Source organism: Lissotriton vulgaris, chromosome 6, assembly GCF_964263255.1.
Source record: "Lissotriton vulgaris chromosome 6, aLisVul1.2, whole genome shotgun sequence".
In the NCBI taxonomy this organism is placed as follows: domain Eukaryota; kingdom Metazoa; phylum Chordata; class Amphibia; order Caudata; family Salamandridae; genus Lissotriton; species Lissotriton vulgaris.
Window position 1 is genome coordinate 1,122,962,814 of NC_141694.1, and position 23,095 is coordinate 1,122,985,908.

The 23,095-nt window shown below is 45.8% G+C and overlaps 1 protein-coding gene across 1 annotated transcript in view; it reads right to left on the minus strand.

Annotated features, from left to right (window-relative positions):
* The window catches only part of TMEM87B (transmembrane protein 87B), a 317,565-nt gene that overhangs the window by 130,637 nt on the left and 163,833 nt on the right, over positions 1-23,095 (minus strand). The window contains exons 10-11 of the mRNA XM_086927209.1: positions 18,317-18,500; positions 18,129-18,228 (exon numbers count right to left, since the gene is read on the minus strand). Of these exons, the coding sequence (XP_086783335.1) occupies positions 18,129-18,228; positions 18,317-18,500 (284 nt within the window). The remainder of the gene's footprint in view (positions 1-18,128; positions 18,229-18,316; positions 18,501-23,095) is intronic.

The window sequence follows — 23,095 nt, forward strand, 5'->3', positions numbered from 1 at the left end:
TATTATCGCCAGAGATAATCTCCCTATTAGGACCGCAACTATACCATCTACTACCTGTGAAGCGATAATGTTCAGTATTCTACTCACTCCCCTTTTTAACCTCAAAGGCGTACTGATATATCGCCCGCCAGGAGCACGCGCCCCCTTCCTATCCAGCTTGGGGTCGATCTTGGAATCCATAGCACTTGATGATCACTGCATGGTGCTAGGGGATTTCAATTTCCACCTCGAAAAGGCCAGCAACGCCGATACAGCTAGTCTCTTATCGGACATGGAAACATTAGGGTTGCATCAACTTATTTCTGCCCCCACCCACGAGGCCGGTCACACCCTTGACGGCATATTTACCAATTTGGAGACATTACACATCTTAGCTCTCCTTCCTATGCCATGGACCGACCACCATGTTATATCAAGCAAGTTAGCCATTCCCGATACCCACAAGACGCGAGCGGCTAACCATGCCCCCAAACAGGTGAGGGCATGGAAAGACCTAAACCTGGAGACACTTAATACGCTCCTGGTAAGAACTCCGCCTCTGTTGTCCGATGATCCCAATGTCGCCACAGATCAATTTCATAACTGGCTTAGTCAGGCCACACAGGAATTAGTGCCACTAAAATCTGTTTCCCAGAATCGAGCCTCCCCCAACGCACCCTGGTTCTCTGCCGAACTTAAAAAGCAGAAACAAACTAACAAACAAAGAGAAAGACTCTGGCGAAAGCACTATGACCCTGAGAGTAAAATACTATATAAAGAGTCACTCACTCGGTACAAACACATGATTGCGGAGGCAAAAAAAGCTTACTATGCCGAACAAATAGACAAGGCAAAAAACTCATGTAAGGAGCTATTTGATATAACTAAGCGTTTGTCAGGTGCTACGCAGGATCTCATACCCCCTCCTTCACAACATCTTTGCGATGCCCTATCTGATTTTTTCTTCACAAAAGTCAATGATATCTTCCAGGCTTTCTCCCTAAACACCAATATCGATCCTCATCCCCTTCCTCCTACGCCGCGTGACAATATAATTACACGCTTCGCTGACCTCACTATGGACCAGACGCAGAACCTCATCTCAAGGATTAAAACAGGGTCAGCACTGGATCCTTGCCCGCTCAAAGTGCTTACACCAGTTATGGACACGCTGATTCCGGTCATTACACAGGTCTGTAACGCTGTGTTCAGATCGGGCACTTTTCCTGACTCCTTGAAACATACGTTGGTTAAACCCCTACTAAAAAAATTCAATCTTAACAAAGATGAACTAAAAAACTATCGGCCGATAGCCAGTCTCCCCTTCCTGGCCAAGGTCATAGAAAAAGGTATGAACCAACAATTGTCGGAGTTTGTTGAGCGGCACCAGTTGCTTGACAACACTCAGTTCGGTTTTCGTAAATGTCATGGCACGGAAACCGCCCTCCTAAAAGCGGCAGACGATATCCGAGCCATACGAGATCAGGGGGGGACAGCAGTCATGGTCCTGCTGGATCTCTCTGCGGCCTTCGACACGGTCGACCACAAGATCTTGGCCGACCGCGTCGAACGATTAGGGGTCCATGAAACAGCGCTGGACCTACTTGTATCATTTTTGGCTAACAGAACTCAGGCGGTATCCCTTGGACCATACCAATCTTCCAAGGTGTCCTTGCCGTGTGGGGTCCCCCAAGGCTCGTCCCTAAGTCCGACACTCTTCGACATCTATGTGTCGGACCTTGCCAGTGTCATCAAAGCTTTTGGGATGAGCCTGACCTCCTACGCCGACGACACCCAATTGGTACTGGCCATCAAAGGGGATGGGGAAGAAGTGGCCAAGTTATTCACCAGGGGCATGGTGGCCATAGGTGATTGGATGGCCACGAATTGTCTCAAACTCAATTCAGATAAAACTGAAGTGGTCATCTTCGGTCACCTTTCTCCGAGCTGGTCTCCAGTATGGTGGCCAACATCGTTTGGAACTCCTCCCAGCCCAGCTCCTAAAGTCAGAAATTTGGGCATCATTTTTGACGCAGGTCTAAATTTTATGGCACATGCCAATAAGACTGCTGCAACTGCCCATATGAAACTTAGAATGATCAGGAAAATACTACCTTACCTACCTGACACCGCTGGGAGAACTCTGGTCAGCTCACTAGTCCTGTCCGCACTGGACTATTGCAATGCTCTATTTCTAAATGCACAATCCCGGGTGACTAACAAGATGCAGTCAATTCAAAATGCTGCCGCCCGGATGCTGGCGGGACTTCCCAAGTTTGCATCGGTTTCAAACACTATCAGGCACCTTCACTGGCTTCCGATACGCAGCCGTATCAAATTCAAATCATTGTGTATTCTCTACAAGGCACTCAATAACCAAGGCCCCCACTTCCTTAAACATAATCTTCATCACTATATCCCAACCCGTTCTCTTCGCTCCTCTCATCACAATCACCTAGTAGTGCCTCGTACTAGAACAGTTACTTGGGGTGACAGGCGCTTTCTGGTTGCCGCCCCCAAACTCTGGAACACCCTTCCTCCTCATATCAGGACTAGCCCTTCCCTCTTCATATTTCGCAAACAACTTAAGACTTGGTTATTTGACCAATAGTTTTACTTTGTGTAAGGTCTTCTTAACCACTGATCCATCCCTTAAGTCAGCGCCGAGACGCCTACGGGTATTCGCCGCGCTCAATAAATTTCAATAAATAAATAAATAAATAAAATAAATATCATCCACGCAAACCGCGATAGCATTTTTAATTATCTGGGTTTTAGCCCTGTTGAGCGCATACCCTGAAACCTGCCCAAATACCCAGGCTTCTGCGTCTACCTCTTCAATAGCAGTGACTGGTGCTGATGTGAAAATTGCGACATCATCTGCGTAAGCGAAGGTTTTAAACTCCTGCCCATGCATACCTAAAGGGAAGATCCTATTATATTCCAGTCTGTGTAGCAATGGATCCATATACAGAGCGAATAGAAGAGGTAAGGATGGACACCCTTGTCTCGTCCCTCGCTTGATCTGTAGCGGGCGGTGTATCCTTTGTTAATTCTCAGTCAGTCTTCAGGATCCCTATAAAGAGCCTGTATAACCTTTATATATCCTTTCCCTATACCGCCCCACCTCATGGCCCTCCAGAGGTAGTCCCAGGAGACCCTATCAAATGCCTTCTCTGCATCGAGTAACAATACAACCACTGGGTCCCCCGAGACCTCCGCTGCATCAAAGAGGGTAAACATTTGCCTAATATGTTCCCTTTCCCGGTGTGAAGCCATGCTGCGTGGGGCTAACCATGCCCTCGATCACCCTGCCTAACCTCATAGCAAGTATTTTGGAAAACATCTTTGCATCAGCGTTCATAAGTGTTATGGGCCTATAAGATCCTGGTTCTGATGGTGGTTTGTCCTTTTTCAAGATTACTACCATATCGCCCCCCCCAGGAGCTTGGAATGGAGGCTCCTTGTTGCGCTTGTACCATTGTAGCCTGCATATCCCTACTTAACACACCTTGAACATTTCTGTAAAATTCAGTCGGTATCTGATCCGGACCTGCCGCCTTACCCGAGGGGAGGTTTTTTAATTCAGAAACCATCTCATCTAGAGATATAGGGAGATCCAGAGCTATCTTCTCCTCCTCAGGGAGAACCGGGTGTAGAATGTCCTTTAAGTATTCCTGAATGGGTGCTACATCACTTATTTTGTTTTGATTATACAATGCCGCATAAAAAAGTCTAAAGACTTCCCGTATTGCCCCGGAGTCTGTAACTACATCTCCTCTATCATCTAAAATCTCCTTTATTTCCCCTGCTGCCATTTTCTGTCTTGTACGTATTGACCGAATGGCCCCTTCTCTCTCACTTAATTCATAGCACCTTTCTTTTTTTACCAAAAAACTAGCTGCTGCTTTGCTTGCGATACTCTCGCTTGCCTCAGCTTTACCGACTGCAATTTTAAGAAGTATTTGCTCGAGGGGCACTTTTTGCTGTATAGCGACATTCAACTCCTCCTCAGCCAACATTTTAATAAGCTTTTCCTGTTTTTTCTTATATAGTGTGTAGCTCAAAGTCTCCCCTTGTGCCCCTGCTTTGAAAGTATCCCAAGCAATACCGGAGGAGGTACTTCCTCTGTTCATCTCCAAGTATGTTCTAATCCACTCCTTCATATGATTAACATATGGTTCATCCTTTAATAATGCCCTCTCAAAAGTCCAGTTGTTCTCCCGGTTAGCGACCTCCCTAGCTTAAGAGTGATTATTAGAGGATTGTGATCGGAGATTATTCGTGGTTGTTTTTCTATCCGTGTTCTTGCAGTAAGGGAGTTAGATACTAAAAAATTATCCAATCTCACGGAGATCCTGTGTGGTGCTGAATAAAATGTACTGCCAGTGCCTCCCGGAACAAACCAAGCCCAAAGGTCTGTTAAAGAGTTGATGATATGCCAAGTTGACTATTGCGCGACAAGTCTTTTTCTAATGGCCGGTATAGGTCTGCCCCACCTCTGTGCCCAAACCAGTCAACCCATTGATATTGAAGTCCCCACAATAAATGATAGGTTCTGGCCATAAGGGTAGTTTCGCATCCAAATACTCAAAAATATCTGGGTCATCTTCAGTAGACCCATAGATTGATACTAAGGTGAAGGTCTCGTCCTTAGTAGTACATTCGAGTAGGACCCACCTCCCTCATTGATCCTCGTCCTTTCTCGTGACTATTTTCTCCCCTCTTTTAGCAAGTACAGTGACTCGCCGAGTTTTTGACCGTTGCTTTGTATGCACCAGCACCGAGAGTCCCAGCTGCTCCAGGAGGTAGCCTTTTGTCCCTTCTATGTGTGTCTCCTGTAGGCAAGCAAGATCTAAATGCATTGACCTAAGGAGTGCTGCCACCCGCAGCTTTTTAGTGCCATCATTGAGACCGCAGACATTTAATGATGCAATCCGGATGCTCATTAGAATATATCATATTGCTGTCCTGCCTTTCCCATCCGTACCTTGAAAAAACTAGAAAAGTGTGCTGTGTCTGCTGGGTGTTCTCCCATGTTAGATCTGGGGGTCTCTAGTTGGCAAGAGTTATCACCTTTGTCCAAATAGGGACCCTTACTTCTAAGTCCGGATAAGGGGATTACACTCCTTAATAACCCTTGGTAGCTTGGCACGAGCAGACAGGCTTATCTCGGAGGCAGTGTGTTAAGCATTTGTGATTATACACAGTAATACAGTGAAAACACTACAGATGGACACAACACAGGTTTTTAAAATATAAGTATTCTTTATATAGACTTAACACAAGACCACAAACGACAAAAATCCACAATACTACACTTAAGATTACTTAAAAGATGATTAAAGTCTCTTAATTCAAGTTGTTGGTAAATGCGACAAAGTTCTCAACAAAGTACCTGGATGTGTAACGCAAAGTAAACAAAAGGCTCGCTAAAGGGGAGATGCGTCTGTTCCGTGATCCGGGGGAACGGTTGCGTCCTTCCTGTGATGCGACAGCAGACAGCTTCGATGAACATACGCTTCCAGGGAGATGCGGCGAAGGCTCGCTTCTCCGGCGTTGCGATGATTTCAGCTGCAGCGGCGACATGCTTCTTCTCGATGCATCGGGCTTCCAGCTCCCAGCGGCACACAAGTGTCTGAAGTCAGAATTCCCAGCAAGGAAATTCAGGAGTGAGCTGGAGGTGAAGTCTTTTGTCCCTGAGACTTCAGCAGGAGGCAAGCACAGTTCAAGCCCTTGGAGAATATTCTGTAGATGAAAGTCCTTACAAAGTTCCTTCTCCTTTCCCTTGGCAATGAAGCAACCACTGCAGGCCAACCCAGCAAACAGCACACTGGCAAAGGGGCAGTCCAAACTCCTGCAGCTTCCCTGGTTCTTCGCCTTGGCAGAAAGGTTTCTTGTTCCAGAAGTGATCTAATCTCTTGGGAGCAGGGTCCCAATATTTATACCCCAAAATCCTTTGTTCTCTGAAGGCAGAGAGGCCTCTGCCTAGTCCAAACCAGTTCCTGAGCACTTTGTTTACATGACTCTTCTTCCTTTCACTGTGCAGGGCAGAGACATCAGACGCCCCACAGGAGGTTGAGACGGCACAGGGGACGGAAAATTCAGCTCTGGAGCACTCTGTTGACATGATTCCTCCTCTCCTTTCACAGTGCAGGGCAGAGACATCAGACAAGCCACAGGGGCTGGAGCCATCATTGTAGAGGGAAGTTCCCAGCCCTATTCAGGTCCCAGGTGAAACTCCTCCCTCCCATCTAGATGCCGATCTCTCTATTCACCACTGGGCTGCCCCAGGCTGTCTCCTGGAATTTCCCAGCCCTGTCACACACAAACCCAGACAAGGAATACACAACCCATCAGAGGCAGGCTCAAATGATTAGGCAAGCAAATACCTGCTTTCTAAAAGTGGTATTTGCAAACACAGAATATTAAAAGATACTTTACTAAAAGATACATTTTATTATTCTGAGTTCAGGCATACTAAATTCGTATTTCTACCATGTTCCCCGAGTCCGTTAGGATTATAAGAATGTAATAATCTTAACTGCCCATTATGGCCTATGAGAACAGGTAACCTTCAATAGTGAAAAACGAAAATGGCCGTAACTCACTATTAGTACATGCTACACACATCAGAGCATGTCCTACCTTATAGTTACAATGCACCCTGCCATTGGGCCTACCATAGGGGTGTCTAATATGAAGCAAAGGGAAGGTTTAGGGACTGGCAAGTGGGTGCACTTGGCCAAGTCGACTTGGCAGTGCTAGACTGCACACAGGCCTTGCAATGGCAGACCTGAGACACACTTTAGAAGCTGCTTCTGTGGGTGGCACAACCAGTGCTGCAGGCCCACCAGCAGCATTTGATTTACAAGCCATGGGCACACATGGTGCACTGTACTAGGGGCTGATAGATAAATAAAATAACCCAATCATGGAATCCAATCAGTATATCAATTTAACATGGGGAGCACTTGCACTGTGGCACTGATTAGCAGTGGCACAGTGCCCAAAGCATAAATCCAGCAAAAACATTAAAACAGAGGAGGCAATCCGTCAAAAATGCAAGGCAGACTCACGCCAATGATGTCAGGTCTAACACCCCACTTAAGCCCCCTCCCTCCCCCAACCCTCCACCCCTCCTGCCCCTCCCACCATCCCTCCCCCCAGAGCCACCTTCCCCTCCCCTTACAGGCAAATAGGTCAAGAATGACCTATGAGTGACCGCTTTTGGATTGCAGCCATCGCAACCATCTCCCTCCCATATGTCAATCAAGCCTCATTGTGGATACCCCCTGACCCCTGAACCAAACCAACACGGCCAACTTATGACCCGGCCTAAAAAAGCCCCTGTGTAGCCCAGAGTCCCTTGCCCTGTGCCTTAACTTAAGCAATTCAACCACCCTTCTGTCCCTTTAATTCCTCCATGTACTGTTGTGCTTTACCTTCTGAAAAAAACATTTTGACCTGCCTCCGACCCTAGGGCCTGCAAGGGAGAGATTAACTGCCTTAGCCTCCATCTTCTCTCAACAGTAGCGTGGCAGAAGTCGGGTCTGGCAAAAAAAAGTGATGTCTTTAAATGAGCGCTTAGACTCCGGCTTTGCCTTGTCCATAATTTCTTGTCTAAGCAGGTAATTACCCACATAGACCAGGATTGCCCTGGGCATACCCTCTTGCGACCCCCTATGCCCTTTCCTCAGTGTAAATGGAAACCGATGCGCTATCTGAACTTCATTCTCCCACTGCCAGGCTGGTGATTCTGGAAAGGCGCCCTTCAGTAAATTGACAACAAATAACCTGACATCTTGCCCTCCACCCCCTCGGCCACACCCAGTAGTCTTATATTGTTCCGCCGCTGCCGATTCTCGAAATCCTCCCACTTCCACTGAACGTCCTCCTCCATCTTTTCTTGTGTTTGTTTAAAAGTCTGCCAGCTGCTAACATCATCCTCCAACCTTCCCGTTCTTTCCTCGACCTGTGTCACACTGTCCGCCACTTCTTCATACAATTTGTTCATTTTCCTCAGTAAATTTTCTATCTTTTTTGTTGCCTGCCTAGCCCTGCAGCTCTCCATCCTTGCGTCCCTCTGAATCTGCTTTAAAGTGCTAAACAGTAACTCCAGTGAGGCGGGCTGAGGCGGGGGGGGATGTTCCCCTTCTAGGCTGAGTGAATTAGTACCATCCTGGTACATTTGTGAGGTAGCGGAATAGTCCCAGACTAATTTCTTAGTGGTATCCGAGGGGCTCCCAGGCGGGTTAACTCTAATTTTAGACCTTCGCTTCCTCTGCATGCTCTTTATATTGGAAGCACTGGTCCCTGAGTCTGAGTTCTCACCTGAGCTTGCTTCGCTAGATAACAAAGACTCGGAGTCCTCGTTCAGAGAAAAAAAACAGTCTCCCTCAGGTGAGCCACCCCCCCTCTCTCTGGTAACCCTTGCTGTTGCAGAACCGTCGCATCATCCAGACTTGCCAGGAGTGGGTCACATCCCCACGTACTCACAGTTTGATATGGAGTGTTAAAACCGGCTTTCACAATGGTCTGCACTCTCAGTTCCTCCTTATTGCCCACAAGCGACATGGCCAGGGTTCCAATATTGTCAGGGAGCGCTTTCTGGGCTCCCCAGTCCTTTCCAGGGCCTGCCTTGCCGCTCCTCTGCTCACTAGACAGAGCTAGTGCTGCTGAGTCTGGGCGTTGCTTGGCAACATTTCTATCGGCGTCCTCGAGGACGGTGCCGCTTTCGCTCTTCACTTTCCCCACGTCAGCATCTGACAGCTCCGGCACATTGGCGGTGAAGGCTTCAACCACGGTAGGCTGTCGCATTGCAGCGTCCTTGGATTTGCTACTGTCTTTTGTGAGCTTCTGTAGCGGGGAGTTTCGGGCATTATCAATGATCGCGGCCTCGCTGACATTTCCGTGCTGTTCCCCATTCTTTTTCGAGATTGTAATGGGAGCCCCCAGAGCCGTGCCTGAAGAGCGCTGAGCCGCACCCAGGGCTGGGGTGTCTTTACTTGTCATTCTCTTGTTGGGGTTCCCCGGCTCCTTTTGCTCTTTCACCTGCTTGGGGACACGGGGGGGCATTGTGTGTGCTGCTCTTTTCCGAGAAAGAAATGCGGCAATCCTTATAAAGCCGATCTGGATGATTGAGATTAGTGAGGCTGTTGGAAATGCTAGCCAGCTTGCGGTCCCGAAATCCATTTGCCTTGTTGCCGCCAGAAGTTCCGAGCCTCCAGGGGTCCACAGCGTCCTAATCAGAGCTCCATCCTAGGTCAGGGAGGGAGAAGGAGAGATTGCGACTGTGCGCTACAATCTAGCAGCGGCCATCATGCACCCTCGCACCTTCGATATTACTTTCAAATGTTTTTTCAAAAGTGTAAAGCACTCTTAAGGGCAACCCGTTTGGAGCCATACAAGATATCCAAGATATTTAGAAAAGTAAAATACTAAGAAATATCAGCCAACCGCTAAAGGGACATGGTTTGTTATCTGTCATTTAAATGGTGCAAAATGAATAGTTTCTTACCTGTTGGTGTACTTTTGCAGCTTGAAGAATTTTCTGGATTCACGTGCTGTGTGTTATTCCGCCATCTAGTGGTTGGGTTCAGAATTGTAGTATTTCTTTCCTTTTTAGTTCTCGCCTGCCGATGCGCTTGCGCATTCGAGCTGGCGAGAGATATAGGGGCTTATCCGAGTTTTACCAAAGTGGCGATTTGATGCAGTGCACGTGCGCTTTTAGGTCAATGCGCAAGCGCAATGAGTTAAAATGCACGTGCACAGCATCAAATCTTCAGCCATCTGTTCCCCAGCTTGGTGCCGCCAGCAGCTCTTCAAAGGTTTTCTCCTCCCCTGCCGGCCGTACTTTCACTTTCACGGCCGGTAGGCCGTGTCTCGTTTTTTTTAACTTTCAACACAACTCTGGGCTGGTCTTTAATAACGATACCCCCACCCTCTCACTCGAGCTGCTTGAAATGGCTTCTCTCCTTCCCCATGCTCTGTCACGAGCCTCTGCCCCCCATTGTCCTCTCTACCAGCCTCCTCCTTTCCCCAGCGTTCACCCCCCTCCTCGCTAGCCTCCTTCTAGCCAACACCCCCTTTCTCACCATCCTCTCCCATGTTGTACTCTTTCCTCCCACTGCTCTCCCTCACTAGCAGCTCCTTTTCCATTTAGCTCGTCCACTGGTTTTCTTCAGTAGCATTTTCCCGGATCCCTCCTTTTGCACCAACCCAGACCTCCCCATATCTCCCCCTCCCCAGCAGTCTACTTTAACCTCCACCCCACCTCTTGTGCACTCTCCCGTTTGAGGCTCCCTTTAGCAGCCCCCCTGCCCAGACCATGTCACTACTCCTCTTTATCTCTCGCCTCAAACCGTTCTCCCTCACAAACTTTGTTAGGACGTCCTGCCCTCCACCTGCTGTCTCATTTGCCCCCCCCTTTTGCCTCCGTCACGTTCCTCGTGGGAGAACCATCTATTCGCTAACCCCGCCCACCTAAACACGCCCTTACCATCACCCCTTCACTGTATTCCAGGTGTTCATTGGTTTCCTGCTCTCCCTCAGAGCCTCCTCTCCACCCTCTCCACTGCTGCTCTTCCACACTAGCCCCTTGCGGCTCCTCTTCAGCACTCTCGCACTGTGGCAGTCCCTCACCACCTCACTCCTCCTGTAGCTTTGGATTCCTGCTCATCCTCAGTGCCTGCTCTCCACCCCCTCTACTGCTGGTCTTCAACACTAGCCCCTCGCGGCTCCTCTTCTGCACTCTCACGCTGTGGCAGTCCCTCACTACCTCACTCCTCCTATAGCTTTAGTTGCCTGCTCTGCCTCAGAGCCTCCACTCCACTCCCTCCCTTCGCACTGTGGTTGTCCCTCACTAGCTCACTCCTTTAGCTTTGGTTTCCTGCTCACCCTCAGTGCCTGCTCTCCTACCCCCTCCACTGCTGCTCTTCCACACCAGCACCCCGCTGCTCCTCTTCTGCACTCTCACGCTGTGGCAGTCCCTCACTAGCTCACTCCTTTAGCTTTGGCTTCCTGCTCGCCCTCAGTGCCTGCACTCCACCCCCTCTACTGCTGCTCTTCAACACTAGCCCCTCGCGGCTCCTCTTCTGCACTCTCACGCTGTGGCAGTCCCTCACTACTCCTGTAGCTTTAGATGCCGGCTCTGCCTCAGAGCCTCCTCTCCAACCCCTCCCTGCTTCTCTTTCACATCAGCCACCTCACGTGCTCTCCTCTCTGCCCTCGCAAGCTCACTCCTGTACCCTAAGCGTCTTGCTGTCCCTCATGCCACCTCGTTTGCACCCTCCCACGTTGCTCTTCCACACCACCCACTCATGTGCCCCCCCTCGCCAGCCCCCTCTTGTGCGCTGATCCCCCAGAGCCTCCTTGTGTGCCCCTTTCTTCTCTCACCAGCCTCCGCGTGCGTCGTCCTCTGCCCTCATGAGCTCTCCCTCACATGCCTCCTCTGTGCCCGCTACCCCCGCCCTCTCACTCGAGCTGCTTGAAATGCCTCCTCTCCTTCCCCATGCTCTGTCACGAGCTTCTGCCCCCCCAGTGTCTTCTCTACCAGCCTCCTCCTTTCCCCAGCGCTCACCCCCTCCTCGCTAGCCTCCTTTTGCACCAACAGACCTCCCCGTATCTCCCCCTCCCCAGCCGTCTACTTTAACCTCCACTCCGCCTCTTGTGCACTCTATCCCGCCCTCCATCACTCTACCATCCTCACTCACTCTATTGCCCTCCCTCTATCGCCCGCCCTCTACTGTCCACCCTCTATCCCCCTCCCTCTATCTAACATCCTCCCTCTATCTCTCTATCGCACTCACTCTATATATTGCATCAACATAGCATCACTCAGCACCACTACTGCGTCACTCAGGGGCACCACACATCACTATGCGCAACAACATCACTTAACGCCACAGCATTACTTGTAGCCAAAACAACATCACTCAGCGCCACAACACCATCAATCTGTGCAACAATTCAACAACAACTGGTTCAATTCTTTGCTAGCAATGTTTCAAACTTTATTACAAATGTCAGAACAATATGTTAAAGGTTATCACTTCTGTTCATGTTAAAACATTTTTATTTGTCAGGTCAATACGTGTAAGACAGGGGAAACTATATATTGTACCTTTACTAATGCTATAGATTTAACATGTGATAATTTTATAACTATTGCCATTTGTAAAAACTTAATACTTTTATATTTTGCACAAAAAAAAACATTTTCCACATCAAAAGCTCAAACTTTTCTATTGCGAGACCTATTGCATTTCCAATGCTTGTTGTTGTTGGTGGGGAGCGACATACTACCATTTGGTGTCCTCCTGTGATGTCGACGGGCTTCCTTCGGAAGCTCCCACCTTTGGTCGCCATCTTCGGATTTTTAGGTTTTTTTTCTTCTCCTCCTATTCTTATTCTTCCTGGCGGAGGAGGGTGGGTTCGCTAGTGAATCCAGAAAATTCTTCAAGCTGCAAAACGTTTTAGATTCACATGCTGTGCATAGAGTTTGTAGCGGTTTGCTAGTCTTGTAGTGGTTGGGTGGAAGATGAGCTTTGGTTTGTGAATAGATGTTGTAAGACCTTTTGTCCTACTTGTGCTTCTTTATTAATTTGAATGTCCACACAGTAATGTCTTGTGAATGTGTGCAATGAAGACCATGTTGCAGCCATGCAGATGTCTTGAATTGGAGTATTAGCTAGAAAGGCAATAGTTGCTCCTCTCTTTCTTGTTGAGTGTACCCGTGGGGCAACTTGTAAGGCCTGTCCTGCTTGCCTGTGGCATAACTGTATGGCTTGCGCAAGCTATCCAATGGTGTTTTTGGTTACTCGTCTTCCTTGAAAACTGGTTGCAAAGGATACAAAGAACTGTTTCGTTTTCCTGTATTCCTTGGTTCTTTCAATGTAGTTCATGACAGCCCTGTGTCAAGTGTGTCCAAAGCTATTTCTGTTTTTGTCTTTGGGTTTTGAAAGAAACTTGGTATTTTTATACTCAGATTTATGTGGAATCTTGATACCACTTTTTGTATGAACTGAGGATCTGTCCTTATGACAATCCTGTTGCTAAGTATTTGGAAGTACGGTTCCTGTAATGTTAGTGCCTGTAGTTCACTAACTCTGCAGAAGGATGTTATTGCCACTAGAAAGGCAGTCTTTAGCGTCAGCATTTGTTGTGTCGCTTTGTGCAGTGGGTCGAATGGTGCTTTCATCATTTGTGCTAGAACTATGTTCAGGTTCCATCCGGAACCATTTTTGGAGGTGCAATTCTTTTTGCTCCTTCTAGGAACTTTTTGAACACATGTGAAGCGAAGAAACGTTTCCCTGTTTCTCCTATGGTACAAGCTACAATTGCTGCTAAGTGCACTATCAATGATGTATAGCATAATTTACTTTCCAGTAAATGTGTCAAGTACTTTAGCACTGCTCTCTCCTTTGTAATCTTCTTTAAAAAACGTCTTTTAAGACACCATTGTGTATATCTCTTCCACTTCACTATATGACATTTCCTTGTTGTTGGTTTCCTAGTTTCTCTTAGAACAGCCATTGTGCTTTCTCGTAGTTTGAGATGTGCGAATTCTAAATCCTCAGGAGCCAAGCCTCTAGGCCTGAGCTCTCAGGTTCTGGGTGAAGTACTTTTCCATTTTGCATTGTAAGCAAGTCTTTTTTATTTGGCAGTTTGTGCATTGTTCTTTGGGACTTCTGCATTATTTCTGAGAACCAAGTGTGCCTGGCCCACTGTTGGGAGAGGAGAATCATTGTCATTTGGCTGCTCTTGCATTTGGTGATCACCTTGTTCATTAAGGGGAAGGGGTGAGGGGGGAAGCGTAAGCAAATATCCCTGACCAGTCTATCCATATCGCTTTCCCTAGGGACTGACTGCAAGGTCGCCTGGATGCGAAGTTTTGGCATTTTGAATTGTGGGGTGTTGCAAATAGGTCTATTTGTGGTGTCCACCATTTCCTGAATTTTTTTGGGAGTTCTGCTTGATTAAGTTCCCACTCGTGGGATGATGTTGTTTGTCTGCTCATTCGGTCTGCTTCTACATTGTTTTTCCCTGGTAGGTGTACTGCGAGCTATTAAGTCTATTCCCCTTGGAATTGGCCTTCTACAAATCTCTTAAGCTAGCGTTGAGTGCTACTGTGTTTCTCCTCGTTTGTTTATGTAAAACGTTGTTGTGTTGCTGTTTGCATCAACACCCTTTTCCCATATAGCTCTTTCTGAAAGGCTTTTAGGGCTAAAAACACTGTTTTCAACTCCAAGACAATGATGTGTTTCACAGCATCCTGCGGTTTCCACAATCCCCTCATCTTGAGGTTGTTCATGTGTGCTCTCAATCTCATTAGGGACGCATCTGTTATGGTCACCGTCAGAGTTGGTGTTGTGAAAGGTCTGCCCTGTGCTATGTTTGTTTTGTTTTACCATGCCATGTCCTGATGAACTGTCTGCGTGACAACCACTAGATCTTTCCAACTACCTGTTGCCTGTGACCATTTCTGCTGAACAGTTGCATGCGTAGGCGCATGTTGGGGACTAAATCAATGCATGAAACCATCATTCCCAGCAGTTTTCCCACTGTCCTCGCTGTCAGAGCTTGCCTCCCTGTGGTATAGATGTGTCTCCTTCAGTAGTGCTAATGTTGTCCTCACACTTGGGAACACCTTTCCTAAGATTGTGTTGATATGTGCTCCTAAGAACACCTTTTGTTGTTCTGGTCCTGTTGATGATTTGTCCCAGTGTATTGAGAAAACTAGTTGAATTAGTGTTTCTATTACTTGCTGTATATGCGGTTAGCATATATTGTAGGAGCTTGCTCTTACTAACCCGTTGTCTAGGTACAGGTAAACATTAATTTCTTGTCTTATTACATGAGCGGTTACCACAGCCAGTCATTTTGTGAAGACTCTTTGTGCCGATTTTAGCCTGAACGCTAGTACCTTGAACTGGTAGTGTGTCTTGTTGACCACAAATCTTAACAGACGTGTGTCTCTTGTTCATGGGAATGTGCAAGTACGCATCCTTTAAGTATACGGTTCCCCTGCAGTCTCCTGTTTGCAGCTGAGGTATTACCTTTTGCAATGTTGTCATATTAAATCTTTGAGTCTTTATGAATTAATTTGTTGAGGAACCTTAGATCTAGTAATGGTCGTAAAGTTCCGTCCACCTTTGAGATAAGGAAGTACGTGGAGTAAATGCCCTTGTTTCTTTCCTTGTGTGGTACGTGCTCTATTGCATGTTTGTTCAGAAGTTATTGTACCTCTTGGAGTAATTGAGCTAATTCCTTTTTGGAATGTATCTTTTTAGTTGGTCTTTTGTTTGGAGGTTTCTTTGCCAGCTCTATGTAGTACTTGTGCTGTATTATGTTTAGTATCCATTTGTCTAAAGTTATCTTTTTCCACTCTTTGAGGAAGTATGTTAAACTACCTCCTACTGGTGCAATATGTTGCAGCAACCGTTTGCTTTTCCTTTTGTGTAGCACACTCAGTGATGTCCTTAGAGTGTGTACAAGTTTTTGAGTGAAGTCCCTTGGTGGCGGTTTGAGGTGCCCTCATTGTGGCTGGCCTCTTCCCTGAGGGTGTCCTCGAAAGGATTGCCTACCCAGTTGGTTTTACCTATTCTGCTGCAGCACCTGTTGTTGTCCGTGGCTTACTCCTTGGTAAATCTGTTGAAAAGCTTGGTGCGAAGTTGTAGGTTGGTGGTTACCTCTGCCCACTGATCTCCGGGAGGGTGTGCCTCTACACATGCCTCTACACATGCCTCTGAAATGCAGGGCAACCATAGACCTTGCTGTTTCATTGTCTTTCTTTAATTGCTTTCGTTTTTCATCCACCACACTGCCAAATAGCTGTTCTCCATTGAAAGGTGAATTTAGAATGTTAATTTGCACCTCTGGCTTGAAACCAGAGATTAACAGCCTGGCATGCCTCCTTTCGGTGATGCCGATTGCCATTTGTCTGCTGGCTGCTTCAGAAGCGTCTACAGCAGATTTTAAACATGTTTGCCATGTTTTTCCCCTCCTCCACTAAGTAGTTTGCCCAACTTTGGTATTACTCTGGTAGGTGTTTTAACAGCGATCCAATTTCTTCCCATTGTTGATATGCATGCCTGTTGACCAAAGCATTAGAATTCGCTATGAGCCATTGAATTGCCACATTTCTCTCAACCATCCTTCCCAGAAGATCCATCCTTTTGCTCTCTTTGTCAGGTGGAGGGCCTACATTAGTAGGCAAATTCGCTCTCTTTCGAGCTGTAGTAGCTATAATTGAGACAGCTGGCACTGAACCCTTGATGTACATAGGACCCTTAGAGGAATGCTTGCATTTTTTCTCTCCTCTTGGTGTGACCGCCTTGCATGTGGCTGGTTCTTTAAAAGCTTCCTTACCTTGATCCAAAACACTTGGCATACTGGGAAGGAATTGACTCCTTGTTTGGGTAGGCAGTAAAGTTTCTATCAGAAAACATGATTGGTGTTTTGCTTCTTCCAATTGCACTCCATAGGTGTCTGCTGCTTTCTTTATGACTTGGTTGCACATTCCAATGTCATCTTGTGGTGAAGGCTTCAATGGATATGGCTCCACTGCTTCTTCTGGTGATTCGGTGTCAAGATCTTGCCATTGCAGGTCTTGAGCCTACGAAGTCGCCAAACCTGCAAAGGTTTGCTCCTCTTCCTCTACCTAATCTTCAAAGAAGAATTCTTCTTCTTCTTGTGGTTCAGGAATTGTTGGTGGCTGTATTTCGTCGACATGAATTTTGAAAAGTTTCATCTTTTCGTCGATATCTTTCTTGCTTTGCAAGATACTTGCCATTTCTGCTTCAAGTCTTTTTCTTCATCTCCTCCGCGTGAATATTGTCGGCGAGACTTTCCACCTTTCTTTTTGTGCTTGACGGTGCTGATGCAGCTGTGAAAGTCTTTTTTGGACGTCTGAGCGTCCTTTTCGTGACTGTCTTCCGACGTCTTTGAACTTTTGACGGTCTTTTTTGCCATCTCGGAATCCTTGTCTAAAGAACCAACGGATTGTTTTCCATTGGACGCCCTAGCGGACATTGAGTGTTTTGACGCCGAGGCTCTTTTTTAGGGTTTAGTCAGTTTTTCTGGACTTGCTTATCTTTATCGATGTCAACGGTTCCCTTACCTCCTTTGGAGTCTTCTTCTTGACCTCAACCACTGTGATGTCTGTTTCCGCTTCGCCTTCTTGACCTTCGGCAACGTTGTCCTCATCTTAGCTGGAGGCACTCAGGTCTCGAAGCGATGGTGGTGGGTCTTGACCCTGCATGTTATAATTCGCTCTTCTCTGCCTCTCTTGCTGTCAACGTCTTTTGGGTGAGAGCTGAGCATGTATTTCACTCGTCGCTTCGGTGATCCAGTGGCAGGCAAAGCTTGCAGGCTGGATGCGTATTTGTGGTGACAATTGTCATAGAATTTAAAAAGGTGTCTTGTCCATTTCCGCATACAAAGAGCCCCCTGCATGTGCGGTCTTTGTGTCGTCGAAGTTTTGTATCTCCTTCTTTGTCGCGCTCCGGCTCGTAGGATCGAAGTCCGGTAAGTCGAAGACCCTTTCCTCCTGTTCTTAGGATAATTTTAGTTCTTTTTCGTCGATTCATCTCTCCAAACCTTCGGAGGTCCTCTGTCTCAATACAGACCGAACAGCGAGAAAAAAGAATCTGAAGACTGTGACCAAAGGTGGGAGCTTCCGGAGGAAGCCCGTCAACGTCACAGGAGGACACCAAATGGTGGTAGGTCGACGCCCACCACTAAAACAAAAAAAAAAGGAAAGAAATACTACAATTCCGGACTCAACCACTAGATGGCGGAATAATGCACAGCATGTGAATCCAAAAAGATTCCAGCTGCAAAATCTGTTAGGTTGTCGCAGAGGCTTTAAAGATTTGGTCACATTTTATTATTGATGCAATATTAATCTCTCTTGAAAACTGCAACATATATTTACCCATTTGGCCTGTTTGTTGTTTAGCATTCCATGTGGCCAGATAAAAGATAGAATGGTCTTATTACTCAACAAATGGTTTGGGATAAGTTTCCATTTTAACTGTAAAATTTAATTTTTCTAAAAAATAAATGATATAGCATCACACTTTTGTTAACAATTTGTTCAGTAATTTGCTTATGAATGGCATAAAATCAATGAATAATGAACTTACTTCACTATTCCGTAGCCCAGGCTGACTATGATCACCAGAAGACGTGCTAATGTTCTTTTTACTGCAGATACCAGCTCGGCAAAGATCAACAAACCTTGAGCTGGTGGAGCAAGAAATATAGAGGAAAATGTGTTACTAACCATTGTCACAAAGTGCAAAAAAAACCGGAATCATGGCCTATGACTTACAGGACAAGCCAGACGAATTGACATTCTGATATTCTGCGTAATACACAGCCTTTTCGAGCATTCCCAGGAAAATAACAGCCGCAATCCAAAACTGGATTCTGAGCAAGTCCTTCCAATAACAGGCAGACCATAGCAACCACAGCAGACCATAGAGGATGTAAATGATACACATTACCATGAAGAACTAAAAGAAAAAGAAAATACTGTATCAGCTTCTACATTAGCTGGAATAATTAAAACAAAATGCATCTGCCTACATGAGTAGTTCTCCACAAAAAATGAAGTAATAGCAGCTTAAAATCAAACAGATGTAATTGCTGTAGGTAACTGGGTTATTAGTTGATGGGGTTGTGAGGCATGATCAAGAAGTAATGCCATCATTTATTATAAGATCCATTTAAGTCTCACACAATAAATTAAACCACAGCTTTGAGCCATCAAGCAATCTTAACTTTAAAGCAAACATGTGTAAAGAATTTAGAACCACAAACACAGGTAAACAAACACAGAGCAATGAAACCTTCATTCTAATTTATAAATTTAGTATACAATTTAATCCCTAAAATGACACCAAAACAATACTCCATTGTAGGGAAGGAGAGAAGATTTTTTAAAGATTTTAGCTTTTACATTTTCACCTAATTACAAAAAACACAAAGCTCCATCCATCAGTATCTGATCAAGCTAGACCAGACAAAAAAAGTTTTAAAAGCTACGGCGGACCACAATTGAGGAACAGGGACCAGGTTCATCCCAGTCAAAACTATATCTTGGGACTTCATCTTTGTTTTTTTAAGGAGTTTTTTTGTCGACTGTGAAGCTGGCCTGCAGGATCTGATGAAGGGCTCGACTTCGGCGGTTTGCTACTCGGCGATGGACCAGTTTTAAACCTCTGCAAGAGGACTTAGTAAATGTACCTTTGGCATATTAGTTTTCAGGTTGGTCCAGGACTTCTCTCAGTTTTTCCAGCAAAAATCCTTGAAGATGTTTTTAAGTCCCAACTTTTAGGGTCAGCAAGGGGGAGTCCCCTCGGACTACAAGGTTTTGGCTGATAATTCTAGAGCCTTGCAAGAAAAGTTCATTTATATTAATAAAAGATCTGATTTATCTGCAGGATGCTACATGGTTGCCAACCCTTTTATCTTAAACAACAAAAGAGTGTTGTCAGAGAGAGATATATGCGTGAAGCACAGTAAATGAGAAAGAGTATAGAAATCAAACTCTAAGATTCCGGTCGCCCTAGTTTGATGCACGCCGCTCTAACGTACATCAGCCAGGGAACCCTATTTGCCTTATCAAGGGCTAAACAATCTTTTAAAATCAGGTGATTTAGGGTGATTTCCTCATTTAACCACGTTTTCACCCAACAAATCAATGGTGCCAGTTTTAGGTGATCTGAGATATAGCCCAGTCCTAATTCTGTATGTAAGGAGTATGCCGGGGTCGACTGGGGAAGTGTCAGAACGAATCAGTCAGTCAGTCAAAATACTTTATTCGATTTCATTAAAATCATAAAAAGATATAAAAACATTATGTACATATAAAAACATATATTACACTAACATTATAATCAGTACATTGGGTTATAATCAATACATTGGGTCTAAAAGGTAAGCTACGTGAAGTGTGCAATTAATAAAAACTTCTTACAATACACTCCGTGATGCTTTACGTGATCTAATTCTAGACGCCGCCACTAGATAATTTGCCATGCAAAATATGATACAAGTGTTGCACAGTGACTGGAGGTAAAGTAGTGCTGGCCTCACTTGAAGGAAGCCTGCCTCCCTTAAAATTGGCAACGGATCTTAAAAACCTATTTTCTACGGCTTGAATTTTATTCAAAGACGTATACCCCAATAAGGATGCCCCATAAGAGGAAATCGCTACGCATTTAGATTTGTAGATCTTTAGCATTGCCTACATGGGTCTTGCTCCCAACCTCTTAGAGAAACCCAGAAGGGCTGATGTTGATCTTGCTACAACATTGCTCTTTAGCTTCTGTTGTGGGCCCCAGTTTCCCTTCTCATCAAAAAGGACCCCAAGATAGGTGAAAACCAGAACCTTCAATAGTTCCACGCCGTTGCACGTGAAGGTTTTTATCTTCGTATTCTTGCTTCTTGCTCCGGCCACCATTATGTGTGATTTTTTAATATTCACTCTTAGACCCAATGAATCCATGAAGCCGCTGAAATGATCCAGCAGCCTCTGTAGACCCAGGCCTGTACGTGCCAATAATACTGCGTCATCCACGTACAGGAGAACCGGGATACCTGAACCCCCTATACGCGGAATATCCAAAGTAGCCACTCCCAGGGACTCCTCTAGGACATTAATATAAATAGTAAAAAGTGGTGCCAGAATGCATCCTTGTCTGACACCCCTCTTTGAACTAAATTGGCTAGTGCACCGTCCCTCCCGGGTGACCCTGACTGATGCAGAGAGGTCCTAGTGCAGATCACTTAAAAAAATTAACCAATGATAAATCTATGCCTATTTCCCGAAGGATTAGCCATAGTTTTGAACGATTCACAAAATCGAAAGCAGATGAGCGATCCATGAAACCCATGTACAACAGCCCTTCCTTAACCACTGTATACTTACTTATAAGGAGGTGTAGGTTTAAACATTGGTCTAAGGTACTCCTATGTTCTCTAAAAGCATACTGGAGGTTAGAGAGCACCCCCCTGCCCTCTAGCCAATCCCCAAGTTTCTGTAGAATAACTCTGCTCAAGATTTTTACTGCAGAGTCTAACAAGGAGATTGGCCTGTAGCAGGCGGGGTCCCCTCTGTCCCCCTTTTTAAATATTGGGACTATGACTGATGTAGCCCATGAGGGTGGGAAGCCTGCTAAAGATGAGGCATTAAAAACATTGGTCAAGATCTTAGCCCAGAAATTGGGATAAAGACTATATAAATCCGCAGGCACCCCATCGGGGCCTGGGGCTTTATGTTTTGACATTTCTCTAATAGCCTTTTCTACCTCGCTTAATTCAAACTCAACTGGGTGTGCATGTAAAAAGGTAGTGATAGCGTCTTCCGGCAACTCAAAGTGCTCCTTATCATAAATGTTTTTAAAATGTCGGAGCCAACGCTCGTCAGGAATTACACAATCCATATCTAGGTTCTCCTGTTCCAAAAAGAACGGATGATTTATGGTTGCCCAAAACTTCCTGCTATCCCGTAACACATCAATGGTTAGGAGATTATCCACGCCTCTTCTCTAATTTGACGTTTGCGTGTAGCAATACCCATTTTATAATTCTTGCGAAGGGTTGCAACTAGAGCCCTGTCCCTAGGCCTTTTTTTGAGTGCCTGGGGAAGTGCTCAATGAGCCCTTGAGCAATTACTATCGAACCATCTTTGTGCCTGCCAAGATTTAGGTCTGCTTTCTACCTCTAAATTTTTTGCAATCAGGTCACAAACAGCCACGTAGGCTCCTATAATCTCTGAGGCCAAGCCATCAAGGCAAATTGCAAATTTTGCCTCAGCTTTAATAGCAAGGTCCTCAAAGAAAGCTTCCGGCACCACCCAATCCCATTTAATCCTTCTCCCTTGGTCTTTTGTAATTAGACTCCTACACCCCCCCCCTGCTTCCCTTGGGACCCCTCAGTTTCCCATAATCAACCTCTAGCATAACCGGATTATGGTCACTAAAAGTTGAGGTCACCACTCTGTAGGCTTAAGTCTTGGCCAAAACTGCGGGGGATAAAAAGATATAGTCAATGACTGAGTTAGACCCCCGTCCTATAAAAGTGGGTGCCCTCTCCCCCCCCTTCAGCGAGCCCAGGTTGAAAAAGGTTCATGTTAGAAGGGAGGTCCTCGAGAGCCTCTCCTTGCCTACTATGCTCAAAATGAGGAACCCCAACACTAAGCGGCCCCCATTGTTCGCCTAAAAAACAGTTCCATTTACAAGGTTGTATGTTAAAATCTCCCAAGAGGATCACTTCTGGGGCAGAGTTTTGATTAAGTTTGTAATCTGACAAAAATTGGTCCAAAGCACTTAAGTGCTCATTGTACTGCGAACCTTCTTTTGAATTATAAAAATGAATTATTAGGTGCTTCTGCAAATCGGTATCGCTCCATTCAATTATCAAAATATTACTGGAGTCTACATCAAGTTTTTTAAAAACGCCTAACAGATTAAGTGAAATGAGGAAGAGTAGACCACCCTTAGGTCTCCCAACGTTCCCTTGAACGGCTGGCACAACACAACAAAACTTAGGCATCCATCCATACTAAAGCTACTTGAGACATCCCAAGTATCCTGCAAGGCAATAATATCATACTGCCTTACAAAATCCACCCAAATAACATCCGGCCTTTTAGGCCTAATGCCTGCACGTTCCAACTCAGGATCTTACATGATACTTTCTGGTTGGGCCCACCGTCTGCGCCACCCTGACCTTGAGTACTAATGGATTGTCAATCGTTTAACTCCATGTATAACAAAGGAGAGAAGCGATTTGAGAGGCTTATCTCCGCGTTTGACTGATGTGAGGGGGGGGGGGGGGGACTGGTGTTAACGTTGTAAGAACCCTTTCAACCCTCTGTGGCAACCCCCCTACTGGTCTATACTGTGTGGTATCGTCAGTTGGGCATGGGGACGTCAACAAACTACATCGAGTGGGCTGTACCTGATTCATCATTTGGTGTTTTGCATATGGTCTAGCTGGGGGATAAAAGAAACCCAAAGGGAGTGGTCTAATACCAGTGTTATCCAACTCTGAGGCATCCCAAAATAATCTTTCAGCACTTGACCGGTTGTTAAAATTAACG